Source organism: Pseudophryne corroboree, chromosome 6, assembly GCF_028390025.1.
Source record: "Pseudophryne corroboree isolate aPseCor3 chromosome 6, aPseCor3.hap2, whole genome shotgun sequence".
NCBI classification, from domain to species: domain Eukaryota; kingdom Metazoa; phylum Chordata; class Amphibia; order Anura; family Myobatrachidae; genus Pseudophryne; species Pseudophryne corroboree.
In genome coordinates, this window is record NC_086449.1 from 585,076,624 (window position 1) to 585,089,503 (window position 12,880).

Below are 12,880 nucleotides of genomic sequence, written 5' to 3' on the forward strand. Positions count from 1 at the left end.
TGAGGAGATCGTCCAAGTATGGGATAATTGTAACCCCTTGCTTCCGAAGGAGCACCATCATTTCCGCCATCACCTTGGTAAATATTCTCAGTGCCGTGGACAGGCCAAACGGCAACGTCTGGAATTGGTAATGATAGTCCTGTACCACAAACCTGAGGTACTCCTGATGAGGTGGATAAATGAGGACATGCAAGTACGCATCCTTGATGTCCAGAGACACCATAAAATCCCCTTCCTCCAGGCTTGCAATGACCACTCTGAGCGATTCCATCTTGAACTTGAATTTCTTCAGATAAATATTCAGGGATTTTAAATTCAAAATGGGTCTGACCGAACCGTCCGGTTTCGGTACCACAAACATGGTGGAATAGTAACCCCTTCCCTGTTGAAGGAGGGGAACCTTCACTACCACCTGCTGGAGATATAGCTTGTGAATTGCTGCCAAGACTACCTCCATTTCCATGGGGGAAGCTGGTAAGGCCGATTTTAGGTAACGGTGAGGGGGCGTCACCTTGAATTCCAGCTTGTATCCCTGAGACACAATTTGTATAGCCCAAGCATCCACCCGTGAGCGAACCCACTGGTGGCTGAAATTTCGGAGACGCGCCCCCACCGCTCCTGGATCCGCCTGTGGAGCCCCAGCGTCATTCGGTGGATTTAGTGGAAGCCGGGGAGGACTTTTGTTCCTGGGAACGGCTCCATGATTAAGCTACATGCGAAATGCGCATTGGAGTGAGGCGCTGGTAGCTCCGTTTTTTGCTCCTGTAACAATGTACAAATATGTTGTGTCCTTAACACCTATGAAATGATTTAACTCAAGTATACCTACATCAATAGAAGTTCCTTGCATTATGAGAAAGCTCTAATAGATGCAGCACGTGCAGACTGTTATTGTGTGAAATCCTCCTACTTAGTATCACGTATGTGTTTTCAGTACACTGCTAGCAGACATAAAGGTTGATTTGCAGAGATCAATTTGAGCCCCAGGTGATAATATACAGGCTCAAAAGCTTTGACTGTTCTCAGAATGCACAGCGCCGCCTCCTCTATAACCCCGCCTCCCAGCACAGGAGCTCAGTTTAGTTAACCAGCCCAAAGCAGTAGCAGGAAAAGAGACGACAACGGTTAGTAGCCACATACACCACACTCTCACGACAAGAGAAGTGTCAGCGGCTAATACCATATCAACCCAAAGAAGCTAAGTGCGTCAGGGTGGGCGCCTTGTGGAGCCCAGTGTACCTCGCAGAAAGAGTTTTAACAAGGGTAAGTTCTTACCATAAAACTCGTTTTCTGCTGCGGGGTACACTGGGCTCCACAAGTCTGGACAATGGGGATGTCCTAAAGCAGTTCCTTATGGGAGGGGACGCACTGTAGCGGGCACAAGAACCCGGCGTCCAAAGGAAGCATCCTGGGAAGCGGCAGTATCGAAGGCATAGAACCTTATGAACGTGTTCCCGGAGGACCACGTAGCCGTCTTGCACAATTGGTCAAGGGTCGCACCACGTTGGACCGCCCAAGAAGGTCCAACAGACCGAGTAGAATGGGCCGTAATGTGATCAGGAGCTGACAGACCAGCCTTCACATAAGCATGCGCAATCACCATTCTAATCCATCTGGCCAGGGTCTGCTTGTGAGCAGGCCAGGGTCTGCTTGTGAGCAGGCCAGGGTCTGCTTGTGAGCAGGCCAGGGTCTGCTTGTGAGCAGGCCAGGGTCTGCTTGTGAGCAGGCCAGGGTCTGCTTGTGAGCAGGCCAGGGTCTGCTTGTGAGCAGGCCAGGGTCTGCTTGTGAGCAGGCCAGGGTCTGCTTGTGAGCAGGCCAGGGTCTGCTTGTGAGCAGGCCAGGGTCTGCTTGTGAGCAGGCCAGCCACGTTTGTGAAATCCAAACAAAACAAAGAGAATCAGACTTTCGAATAGAAGCAGTTCTCTTCACATAGATACGTAGAGCCCGAACCACATCCAAAGACCGCTCTTTGGGAGACAAATCAGGAGACACAAAAGCTGGAACCACAATCTCCTGATTAAGGTGGAACGAAGAAACCACCTTCGGTAAATATCCGGGACGAGTCCTAAGAACCGCCCGGTCACGGTGAAAAATCAGATATGGGGAACTACAAGACAAGGCACCCAAATCCGACACTCTTCTAGCAGAGGCAATAGCCAGCAAGAACACCACCTTAAGGGAAAGCCACTTAAGGTCAGCTGAACCAAGAGGTTCAAATGGAGGCTCCTGCAACGCCTCCAAAACCACCGACAAGTCCCAAGGAGCCACAGGCGGGACATAGGGAGGTTGGATACGCAACACACCCCGAGTGTGTTGCGTATCTAGACCCATTCGGTTTCGGGACTAGAAACAGCGGAGAATAGTACCCCCGGCCCCTCTGAGCAAGAGGCACCTGTACTACGACTCCTGTATCCAGGAGGGTCTGTACCACCGAATGCAGAGTGTTTGCCTTTGTCTGGTCCGACGGGACTTCTGTCTGGCAAAATCGATGAGGGGGTCGGTTTTTGAAGGCTATGGCGTAACCTCGAGTGACAACTTCCCATACCCAGGCATCTAAAGTGGTCTTCAACCATTCCTGGGTATACCCTAGAAGCCGGCCCCCCACCCTGGGATCCCCCAGGGGGAGGCCCGCCCCGTCATGCGGCAGGCTTATCGGTCTTGGCTGCTGGCTGACGGGCAGGCCAGGCTCTTTTGGGCTTCGACTTACCAGGTTTGGAAGTGCGGGCCTGCTTATGGTACGCCTGACCTTTTGCTTTACCTGAAGGACGAAAGGGGCGAAAGGACGTGCCTTTGGCCTTCGACACAGAAGGAGCTGTATTAGGCAGACAGGCAGTTTTGGCAGTAGCCAAGTCAGCCACTATCTTATTTAAGTCCTCCCCAAACAGAATATCCCTTTTGAAAGGGAGTACCTCCAGGGTTTTTCTAGAGTCCAGATCCACAGACCAGGATCTCAGCCACAATATCCTGCGAGCCAGGACTGACGTAGTAGAGGCCTTGGCTGCTAGGATACCGGCATCAGAAGCCGCCTCTTTAATATAGCGAGAAGCTGTGACAATATATGACAAGCATTGTCTAGCATGGTCAGAGGAGATTTCAGCCTCTAACTCCAAGTACCATGCTTCAATAGCCTCTACCACCCATGTAGCTGCAATAGTGGGCCTTTGTGCAGCACCCGTGAGGGTGTAAATCCCTTTTAGACAACCCTCGACACGTTTATCCGTAGGCTCTTTTAGAAACGTGACGGTAGTGACAGGTAGAGCTGAGGAAACTACCATCCTAGCCACATGTGAGTCTACTGGAGGAGGCGTTTCCCAATTCTTAGACAGCTCTGGTGCGAGGGGATAGCGAGTCAGCATCTTCTTTTGAGGCACAAACTTCGTACCCGGGTTCCTGACGTATATCCACTAGGTGGTCAGAGTGAGGTAAAACTTGTTTAATCACCTTCTGACGCTTGAACCTATCTGGTTTCTTAGGAGGAACGGATGGCTCGGGATCATCTGTAATCTGCAGAATTAACTTAATAGCCTCCAAAAGATCAGGAACATCCACATGTGAACTACCCTCCCCATCAGCCGTATCCGAGTCAGAACCTGTGGGGTCAGTGTATGTGCTGTCTTCATCAAACGAGGGGTCAGTGACAGCAGTGGATTGTGAGGAGACGAGCGCTCGCTTAGAGGACCTCTTGGACTTAGGCGAGCGTTGGTCAGACTTTTTAGTAGTCAGGGACTGGTTCAACTTCTTTAATTGAGCAGTTAAATCGTCGGGCGGGTTAGCTGCAGAGACCACATACGGTTGTACCGGCATTGGGGGTCCCATAGGGGGGTTCGTTTATGAACCAGAGCCCAAAGCTGCTATATTCTCCCCATATATGCCTGTGGCTTCAGCAACACCAGCAGTGTGTTCCGCCCCAGAACCGTTACCCTCAGAAGCAGACATGATATAACTTGCAGTATGAGGTAACACAGTACAATTATTAGCAGCACTATATCCCTAAACCCAAACCCCTGCGCAGTGTAGTCAGCACCAGCAGAGATAAAGGAGAGATATGGTGACTAAATCACAGAGAAAAATACGTAATACATACGTAATACAGTATATCTTTGTGAAAATCCTATATTAAATAACACCTGACGCACCAAGCCCCCTCAGGTTCTAGAATATAGGGTGAGCAAGTTGAGTGAAAGACACGACATGGACACTACTCAGCTATCAATGCACACACAAATAGTCACAGTTTGTACAATGCAGAGGTTATTACAGACAATAATACTACACTGGACTAGCTTACACAGCTATATAGTCAATAGATATAACACTACACAGTAAGAAACTGGATGTATATCACAGGGTAATTGTACTAGGAAACCCTGACTAAATGCACTCTCTTACTAACACTGACTAAAAAGGCAGGTAGAATACTAAAGTGTCATGTAAAGTCACAGCACTGACAACCAGGCGGCTTTACATAGGAGGATTTGCCCAAGCAGTCCCAGGAACAGTGAGCTGAGGAGTAATGGCGCCGCAGACACTGACAGGGAGTGAGGAAAGACAGAGATGCAGCTCCAGGGCGGGAACACTTGCTGGAAATGGTGCCCTGGGGCTGGGGAAGGGGCTTCAGGTCTAAGCCTTATCCCCCTTGCTGGCAAAACCACCGGGTACTATGGGCGATATTAAAATCGGTTTTAAGAGAAAACCTGACCCGCGCCCATGCCCTGGTGATCTAGTGGGATCGCCTGTATCCACAGTGTCCACTGCCAGCGCGCACGGCCCGCCTCCCACTGACTGCGCCGGATCGCGATAAAGACCGGGTCCCACTTACCACCTCCCGAAGCGCGGCAACGCGATCCTGGAGAGCCCCAGCCGTGTGTGCCCAACGTGAAGTAAACCGGAGCCTCCGCTGTAGGTACCCGGCAATACCCCATAGTCCTTACGGAGTCCCCAGCATCCTCTAGGACGTAAGAGAAAAAAAAAAAAAAAAATATATATATATATATATATATATATATATACACATACATATATATATATATATATATATATATATATATATATATATATATATATATATATACATACACATATATATATATATATATATATATATATACATATATATATATATATATACATACACACATATACACACACACACACACATATACACTTACTTTGTGCCAAGCTTCAAATGTCTTGATCTTTGACAATAAGAACACACACAAGTAAAGGCTTTCCCCAGACTACATACCTCGTCATCACTATCAGAAATCACAATAGATGGCCCTTCGTCATCTGTTCTATTTTCAAAACCAACATTGATCCTACATTCTGAACAGTCCTCATCCTTTTCTGCGACATACTGGCTGTCAGCTCCGTCAGAGCGGCTCTTCCGTTTCTTGCGACAATGCATAGTAATCGCCACTTAAAGTAAGACAGACAAAAAATAAGAATTTACTTACCGATAATTCTATTTCTCGTAGTCCGTAGTGGATGCTGGGGACTCCGTAAGGACCATGGGGAATAGCGGCTCCGCAGGAGACTGGGCACAAAAGTAAAAAGCTTTAGAACTACCTGGTGTGCACTGGCTCCTCCCCCCATGACCCTCCTCCAAGCCTCAGTTAGGATACTGTGCCCGGACGAGCGTACACAATAAGGAAGGATTTTGAATCCCGGGTAAGACTCATACCAGCCACACCAATCACACCGTACAACTTGTGATCTGAACCCAGTTAACAGCATGATAACAGAAGGAGCCTCTGAAAAGATGGCTCACAACAACAATAACCCGATTTTTGTAACAATAACTATGTACAAGTAATGCAGACAATCCGCACTTGGGATGGGCGCCCAGCATCCACTACGGACTATGAGAAATAGAATTATCGTTAAGTAAATTCTTATTTTCTCTAACGTCCTAGTGGATGCTGGGGACTCCGAAAGGACCATGGGGATTATACCAAAGCTCCCAAACGGGCGGGAGAGTGCGGATGACTCTGCAGCACCGAATGAGAGAACTCCAGGTCCTCCTCAGCCAGGGTATCAAATTTGTAGAATTTGCCAAACGTGTTTGCCCCTGACCAAGTAGCTGCTCGGCAAAGTTGTAAAGCCGAGACCCCTCGGGCAGCCGCCCAAGATGAGCCCACTTTCCGTGTGGAATGGGCTTTTACAGATTTTGGCTGTGGCAGGCCTGCCACAGAATGTGCAAGCTGAATTGTACTACAAATCCAACGAGCAATCGTCTGCTTAGAAGCAGGAGCACCCAGCTTGTTGGGTGCATACAGGATAAACAGCGAGTCAGATTTTCTGACTCCAGCCGTCCTGGAAACATATATTTTCAGGGCCCTGACAACGTCTAGCAACTTGGAGTCCTCCAAGTCCCTAGTAGCCGCAGGCACCACCATAGGTTGGTTCAGGTGAAACGCTGAAACCACCTTAGGGAGAAACTGAGGACGAGTCCTCAATTCCGCCCTGTCCGAATGGAAAATCAGCTAAGGGCTTTTACAGGATAAAGCCGCCAATTCTGACGCGCGCCTGGCCCAGGCAAGGGCCAACAGCATGACCACTTTCCATGTGAGATATTTTAACTCCACAGATTTAAGTGGTTCAACCCAATGTGACTTTTGGAACCCAAAAAACTACATTGAGATCCCAGGGTGCCACTGGAGGCACAAAAGGAGGCTGTATATGCAGTACCCCTTTTACAAACGTCTGAACTTCAGGGACTGAAGCTAGTTCTTTTTGGAAGAAAATTGACAGGGCCGAAATTTGAACCTTAATGGACCCCAATTTCAGGCCCATAGACACTCCTGTTTGCAGGAAATGTAGTAATCGACCCAGTTGAATTTCCTCCGTCGGGCCTTACTGGCCTCGCACCACGCAACATATTTTCGCCAAATGCGGTGATAATGTTTTGCGGTTACATCCTTCCTGGCTTTGATCAGGATAGGGATGACTTCATCAGGAATGCCTTTTTCCTTCAGGATCCATGCCGTCAAACGCAGCCGCGGTAAGTCTTGGAACAGACAGGGTCCTTGCTGGAGCAGGTCCCTTCTTAGAGGTAGAGGCCACGGATCCTCCGTGAGCATCTCTTGAAGTTCCGGTTACCAAGTCCTTCTTGGCCAATCCGGAGCCACTAATATAGTGCTTACTCCTCTCCATCTTATAATTCTCAGTACCTTGGGTATGAGAGGCAGAGGAGGGAACACATACACTGACTGGTACACCCATGGTGTTACCAGAGCGTCTACAGCTATTGCCTGAGGGTCCCTTGACCTGGCGCAATACCTGTCGAGTTTTTCCCAACGGTTTATAATAATGTGGAAGACTTCTGGGTGAAGTCCCCACTCTCCCGGGTGGAGGTCGTATCTGCTGAGGAAGTCTGCTTCCCAGTTGTCCACTCCCGGAATGAATACTGCTGACAGTGCTATCACATGATTTTCCGCCCAGCGAAGAATCCTTGCAGCTTCTGCCATTGCCCACCTGCTTCTTGTGCCACCCTGTCTGTTGACGTGGGTGACTGCCGTAATGTTGTCCGACTGGATCAACCCCGGCTGACCTTGAAGCAGAGGTCTTGCTAAGCTTAGAGCATTGTAAATGGCCCTTAGCTTCAGGATATTTATGTGAAGTGATGTCTCCAGGCTTGACCATAAGCCCTGGAAATTCCTTCCCTGTGTGACTGCCCCCCAGCCTCGCAGGCTGGCATCCGTGGTCACCAGGACCCAGTCCTGAATGCCGAATCTGCGGCCCTCTAGAAGATGAGCACTCTGCAACCACCACAGGAGAGACACCCTTGTCCTTGGTGACAGGGTTATCCGCTGATGCATCTGAAGATGCGACCCGGACCATTTGTCCAGCAGGTCCCACTGGAAAGTTCTTGCGTGGCATCTGCTGAATGGGATTGCTTCGTAGGAAGCCACCATTTTTCCCAGAACCCTTTCATTGATGTACTGAGACTTGGCTCGGTTATAGGAGGTTCCCGACTAGCTCGGATAACTCCCTGACTTTCTCCTCCGGGAGAAACACCTTTTTCTGGACTGTGTCCAGGATCATCCCCTAGGAACAGAAGACGAGTCGTCGGAATCAGCTGCGATTTTGGAATATTGAGAATCCAATCGTGCTGCCGCAACACTACCTGAGATAGTGCTACACCGACCTCCAACTGTTCCCTGGATCTTACCCTTATCAGGGAATCGTCCAAGTAAGGGATAACTAAAATTCCCTTCCTTCGAAGGAGTATCATCATTTCGGCCATTACCTTGGTAAAGACCCGGGGTGCCGTGGACCATCCATACGGCAGCGTCTGAACTGATAGTGACAGTTCTGTACCACAACCTTGAGGTACCCTTGGTGAGAAAGGTAAATTGGGACATGAAGGTAAGCATTCTTGATGTCCCGAGACATCATGTAGTCCCCTTCTTCCAGGTTCGCAATCACTGCTCTGAGTGACTCAATCTTGAATTTGAACCTCCGTATGTAAGTGTTCAAGATTTTAGATTTAGAATCGGTCTCACCGAGCCGTCCGGCTTCGGTACCACAACAGTGTGGAATAATACCACATTGCAGGAGGGGTACCTTGATTATCACCTGCTGGGAATACAGCTTGTGAATGGCTTCCAAAACTGCCTCCCTGTCAGAGGGAGACATCGGTAAAGCCGACTTTAGGAAACGGCGAGGGGGAGACGTCTCGAATTCCAATTTGTACCCCTGAGATATCCCTTGAAGGATCCAGGGGTCTACTTGCGAGTGAGCCCACTGCGCGCTGAAATTCATTGAGACGGGCCCCCACCGTTCCTGATTCTGCTTGTAAAGCCCCAGCGTCATACTGAGGGCTTGGCAGAGGCAGGAGAGGGCTTCTGTTCCTGGGAACTGGCTGATTTCTGCAGCCTTTTTCCTCTCCCTCTGTCACGGGGCAGAAATGAGGAACCTTTTGCCCGCTTGCCCACGAAAAGACTGCGCCTGATAATACGGCGTCTTCTTATGTTGAGAGGCGACCTGGGGTACAAACGTGGATTTCCCAGCTGTTGCCGTGGCCACCAGGTCTGAAAGACCGACCCCAAATAACTCCTCCCTTTAATAAGGCAATACTTCCAAATGCCGTTTGGAATCCGCATCACCTGACCACTGTCGTGTCCATAACCCTCTACTGGCAGAAATGAACAACGCACTTAGACTTGATGCCAGTCGGCAAATATTCCGCTGTGCATCACGCATATATAGAAATGCATCTTTTAAATGTTCTATAGGCAATAATATACTGTCCCTATCTAGGGTATCAATATTTTCAGTCAGGGAATCCGACCACACCAACCCAGCACTGCACATCCAGGCTGAGGCGATTTCTGGTCGCAGTATAACACCAGTATGTGTGTAAATACATTTTAGGATACCCTCCTGCTTTCTATCAGCAGGATCCTTAAGGGCGGCCATTTAAGGAGAGGGTAGAGCCCTTGTTCTTACAAGCGTGTGAGCGCTTTATCCACCCTAGGGGATGTTTCCCAACGCACCCTAACCTCTGGCGGGAAAGGATATAATGCCAATAACATTTTAGAAATTATCAGTTGTTATCGGGGGAAACCCACGCATCATCACACACCTCATTTAATTTCTCAGATTCAGGAAAACTACAGGTAGTTTTTCCTCACCGAACATAATACCCCTTTTCGGTGGTACTCGTATTATCAGAAATGTGTAAAACATTTTTCATTGCCTCAATCATGTAACGTGTGGCCCTACTGGAAGTCACATTTGTCTCTTCACCGTCGACACTGGAGTCAGTATCCGTGTCGGCGTCTATATCTGCCATCTGAGGTAACGGGCGCTTTAGAGCCCCTGACGGCCTATGAGACGTCTGGACAGGCACAAGCTGAGTAGCCGGCTGTCTCATGTCAACCACTGTCTTTTATACAAAGCTGACACTGTCACGTAATTCCTTCCAACAGTTCATCCACTCAGGTGTCGACCCCCTAGGGGGTGACATCACTATTACAGGCAATCTGCTCCGTCTCCACATAATTTTTCTCCTCATACATGTCGACACAAACGTACCGACACACAGCACACACACAGGGAATGCTCTGATAGAGGACACGACCCCACTAGCCCTTTGGGGAGACAGAGGGAGAGTTTGCCAGCACACACCAGAGCGCTATATATATACAGGGATAACCTTATATAAGTGTTTTTCCCCTTATAGCTCCTGTATCTTTAATACTGCGCCTAATTAGTGCCCCCCTCTCTTTTTTAACCCTTTCTGTAGTGTAGTGACTGCAGGGGAGAGCCAGGGAGCTTCCCTCCAACGGAGCTGTGAGGGAAAATGGCGCCAGTGTGCTGAGGAGATAAGGCCGCCGAGAAGGGGGCGGAGCCTATCTCCCGTTTTTCTGTGAATTCTGGCAGGGGTTAAATTCATCCATATAGCCCAGGAGCTATATGTGATGCATTTTTTGCCATCCAAGGTGTTTTTATTGCGTCTCAGGGCGCCCCCCCCCCCCAGCGCCCTGCACCCTCAGTGACCGGAGTGTGAAGTGTGCTGAGAGCAATGGCGCACAGCTGCAGTGCTGTGCGCTACCTTGTTGAAGACAGGACGTCTTCTGCCGCCGATTTTCCGGACCTCTTCTGTCTTCTGGCTCTGTAAGGGGGCCGGCGGCGCGGCTCTGGGACCTATCCATGGCTGGGCCTGTGATCGGTCCCTCTGGAGCTAATGTCCAGTAGCCTAAGAAGCCCAATCCACTCTGCACGCAGGTGAGTTCGCTTTTTCTCCCCTTAGTCCCTCGATGCAGTGAGCCTGTTGCCAGCAGGTCTCACTGAACATAAAAAACCTAAAACTAAACTTTTCACTAAGCAGCTCAGGAGAGCCACCTAGTCTGCACCCTTCTCGTTCGGGCACAAAAATCTAACTGAGGCTTGGAGGAGGGTCATGGGGGGAGGAGCCAGTGCACACCAGGTAGTTCTAATGCTTTACTTTTGTGCCCAGTCTCCTGCGGAGCCGCTATTCCCCATGGTCCTTACGGAGTCCCCAGCATCCACTAGGACGTCAGAGAAACAATAAAATCACCGATATACAGTGGTAGTGGTAGTGGGGGGATTCAATTGTTTGCCCCACCGGTCGTCAGTGCCAGGCACCCGACGGAGCAATTTGATGGTTGCTCCATTTCGGCGTGTACAGCTGCTACCACCTGCATCTCTGCTCACAGCCCCCTCATCCTGGCAAGCATATATATGTGTGAAAAGTGACCCGTTTGGGTACCCAAATAGCACTGTTCGCGTAGAGCCCAGCACTCTAGTCAGGTTTAGCCGTATTGTACTAGTACCCCCCGATCTCCCATCACTTTAGACGGAAGATCGGGTGCGCATAAACAATTGAATCATCCCCACAGTGTCTACAATTACTTTGTGTTAAATTACAATGCATACAATTCACAAGTCAACTTATTCGTTATGCATTTTGATTATGGGTGTAATATGACATACTCAATGCTTGAATAACAGTAAGGTGGGAATTCAATTCAGCGTGACGGACACGCAGTCCGTATGTATATCTTGCTGAATTGAACCGGCCCCTAAGATACGAGGAAACTTAACACATAGGGCAGTATCCTATTAGTTACAAAACCGCTGTAATTTGTGTCTGGTATGCGCATTCCTTTTTTTAGCCCTGTCCTATTCCAAAATAGCGAAAATGGGATTCGGGCAATAATCCTAGCCACAAAAGTGGTGATAAGTATAGGAGAAAATGGGGTAATCTGCCTGTATCCGCCCAAAAAGCAAAACTAATATTAGGAAAACATTATAAAAGTCTATTATTGATTATAATGAAAGTATTTGATGTAATTAAATTAAGTCAAATGGCTGTAATATGAATTTAAAAAATAAATGATAGAAAACATTTTTTTCCAGCAAAATAAGTGCTATCGTTAAATTTGGGGTACATAAAAATGGGTATAAGTATATATTTGGGTCATTTTAGGGGACTTTAAAATAAAAGAAAAAAGTGGCAACAGATCGATTACTCCCACTTGCAAGTCTAAAAACACTTGACCCTCTCATAAACGCACTACAATATACATGTCCTATAGCTTGTACCCCAATTACCATCATTTTGCATTATTTGACCACAAAAAATACATGTCATCTTTATCTTATTAAAATTAAAGACTACTAGTGCCTAATTTAGTAATTCAGAGGAGTGTCTAAGGGGTTTTTGAACCAAACCGACATTTTTAGCTCAAAGTAGGGATTTTGCACTACTTATCACCAGCTCTGAGCTGGTGATGAGAAATCAACGATAAGCCCTATGGAAACCTATAGCTGATAGCTTATCACTGGTAATAGGATACCGAATTTTCGCACTTGCGAAAATTTATTAGCGAAACGCAATTTCGTGGCTAATAGGATACCCCCTAAGGCTAAATGAAAACAGACAAAACATCAAAGCCCAAAGTTGTAAAAAAAAAAATAAGATTTTACTTACCGATAAATCTATTTCTCATAGTCCGTAGTGGATGCTGGGGACTCCGTCAGGACCATGGGGAATAGCGGCTCCGCAGGAGACAGGGCACAAAAGCAAGCTTTTAGGATCACATGGTGTGTACTGGCTCCTCCCCCTATGACCCTCCTCCAAGCCTCAGTTAGGTACTGTGCCCGGACGAGCGTACACAATAAGGAAGGATCTTGAATCCCGGGTAAGACTCATACCAGCCACACCAATCACACCGTACAACTTGTGATTTGAACCCAGTTAACAGTATGATAACAATGAAGTAGCCTCTAAAAAAGATGGCTCACAACAATAATAACCCGATTTTTTGTAACAATAACTATGTACAAGTAATGCAGACAATCCGCACTTGGGATGGGCGCCCAGCATCCACTACGGACTATGAGAAAT

At 48.2% G+C, this 12,880-nt stretch overlaps 1 protein-coding gene across 5 annotated transcripts in view; it reads right to left on the bottom strand.

Annotated features, from left to right (window-relative positions):
* UIMC1 (ubiquitin interaction motif containing 1) overlaps window positions 1–12,880 on the bottom strand; it is a 482,965-nt gene that overhangs the window by 377,070 nt on the left and 93,015 nt on the right. For all 5 annotated transcript variants that reach the window (XM_063927938.1, XM_063927937.1, XM_063927936.1 and 2 more), the window contains exon 2: window positions 5,246–5,418. In XM_063927938.1, the coding sequence (XP_063784008.1) occupies window positions 5,246–5,407 (162 nt within the window). In that variant the 5' untranslated portion in view covers window positions 5,408–5,418. The remainder of the gene's footprint in view (window positions 1–5,245; window positions 5,419–12,880) is intronic.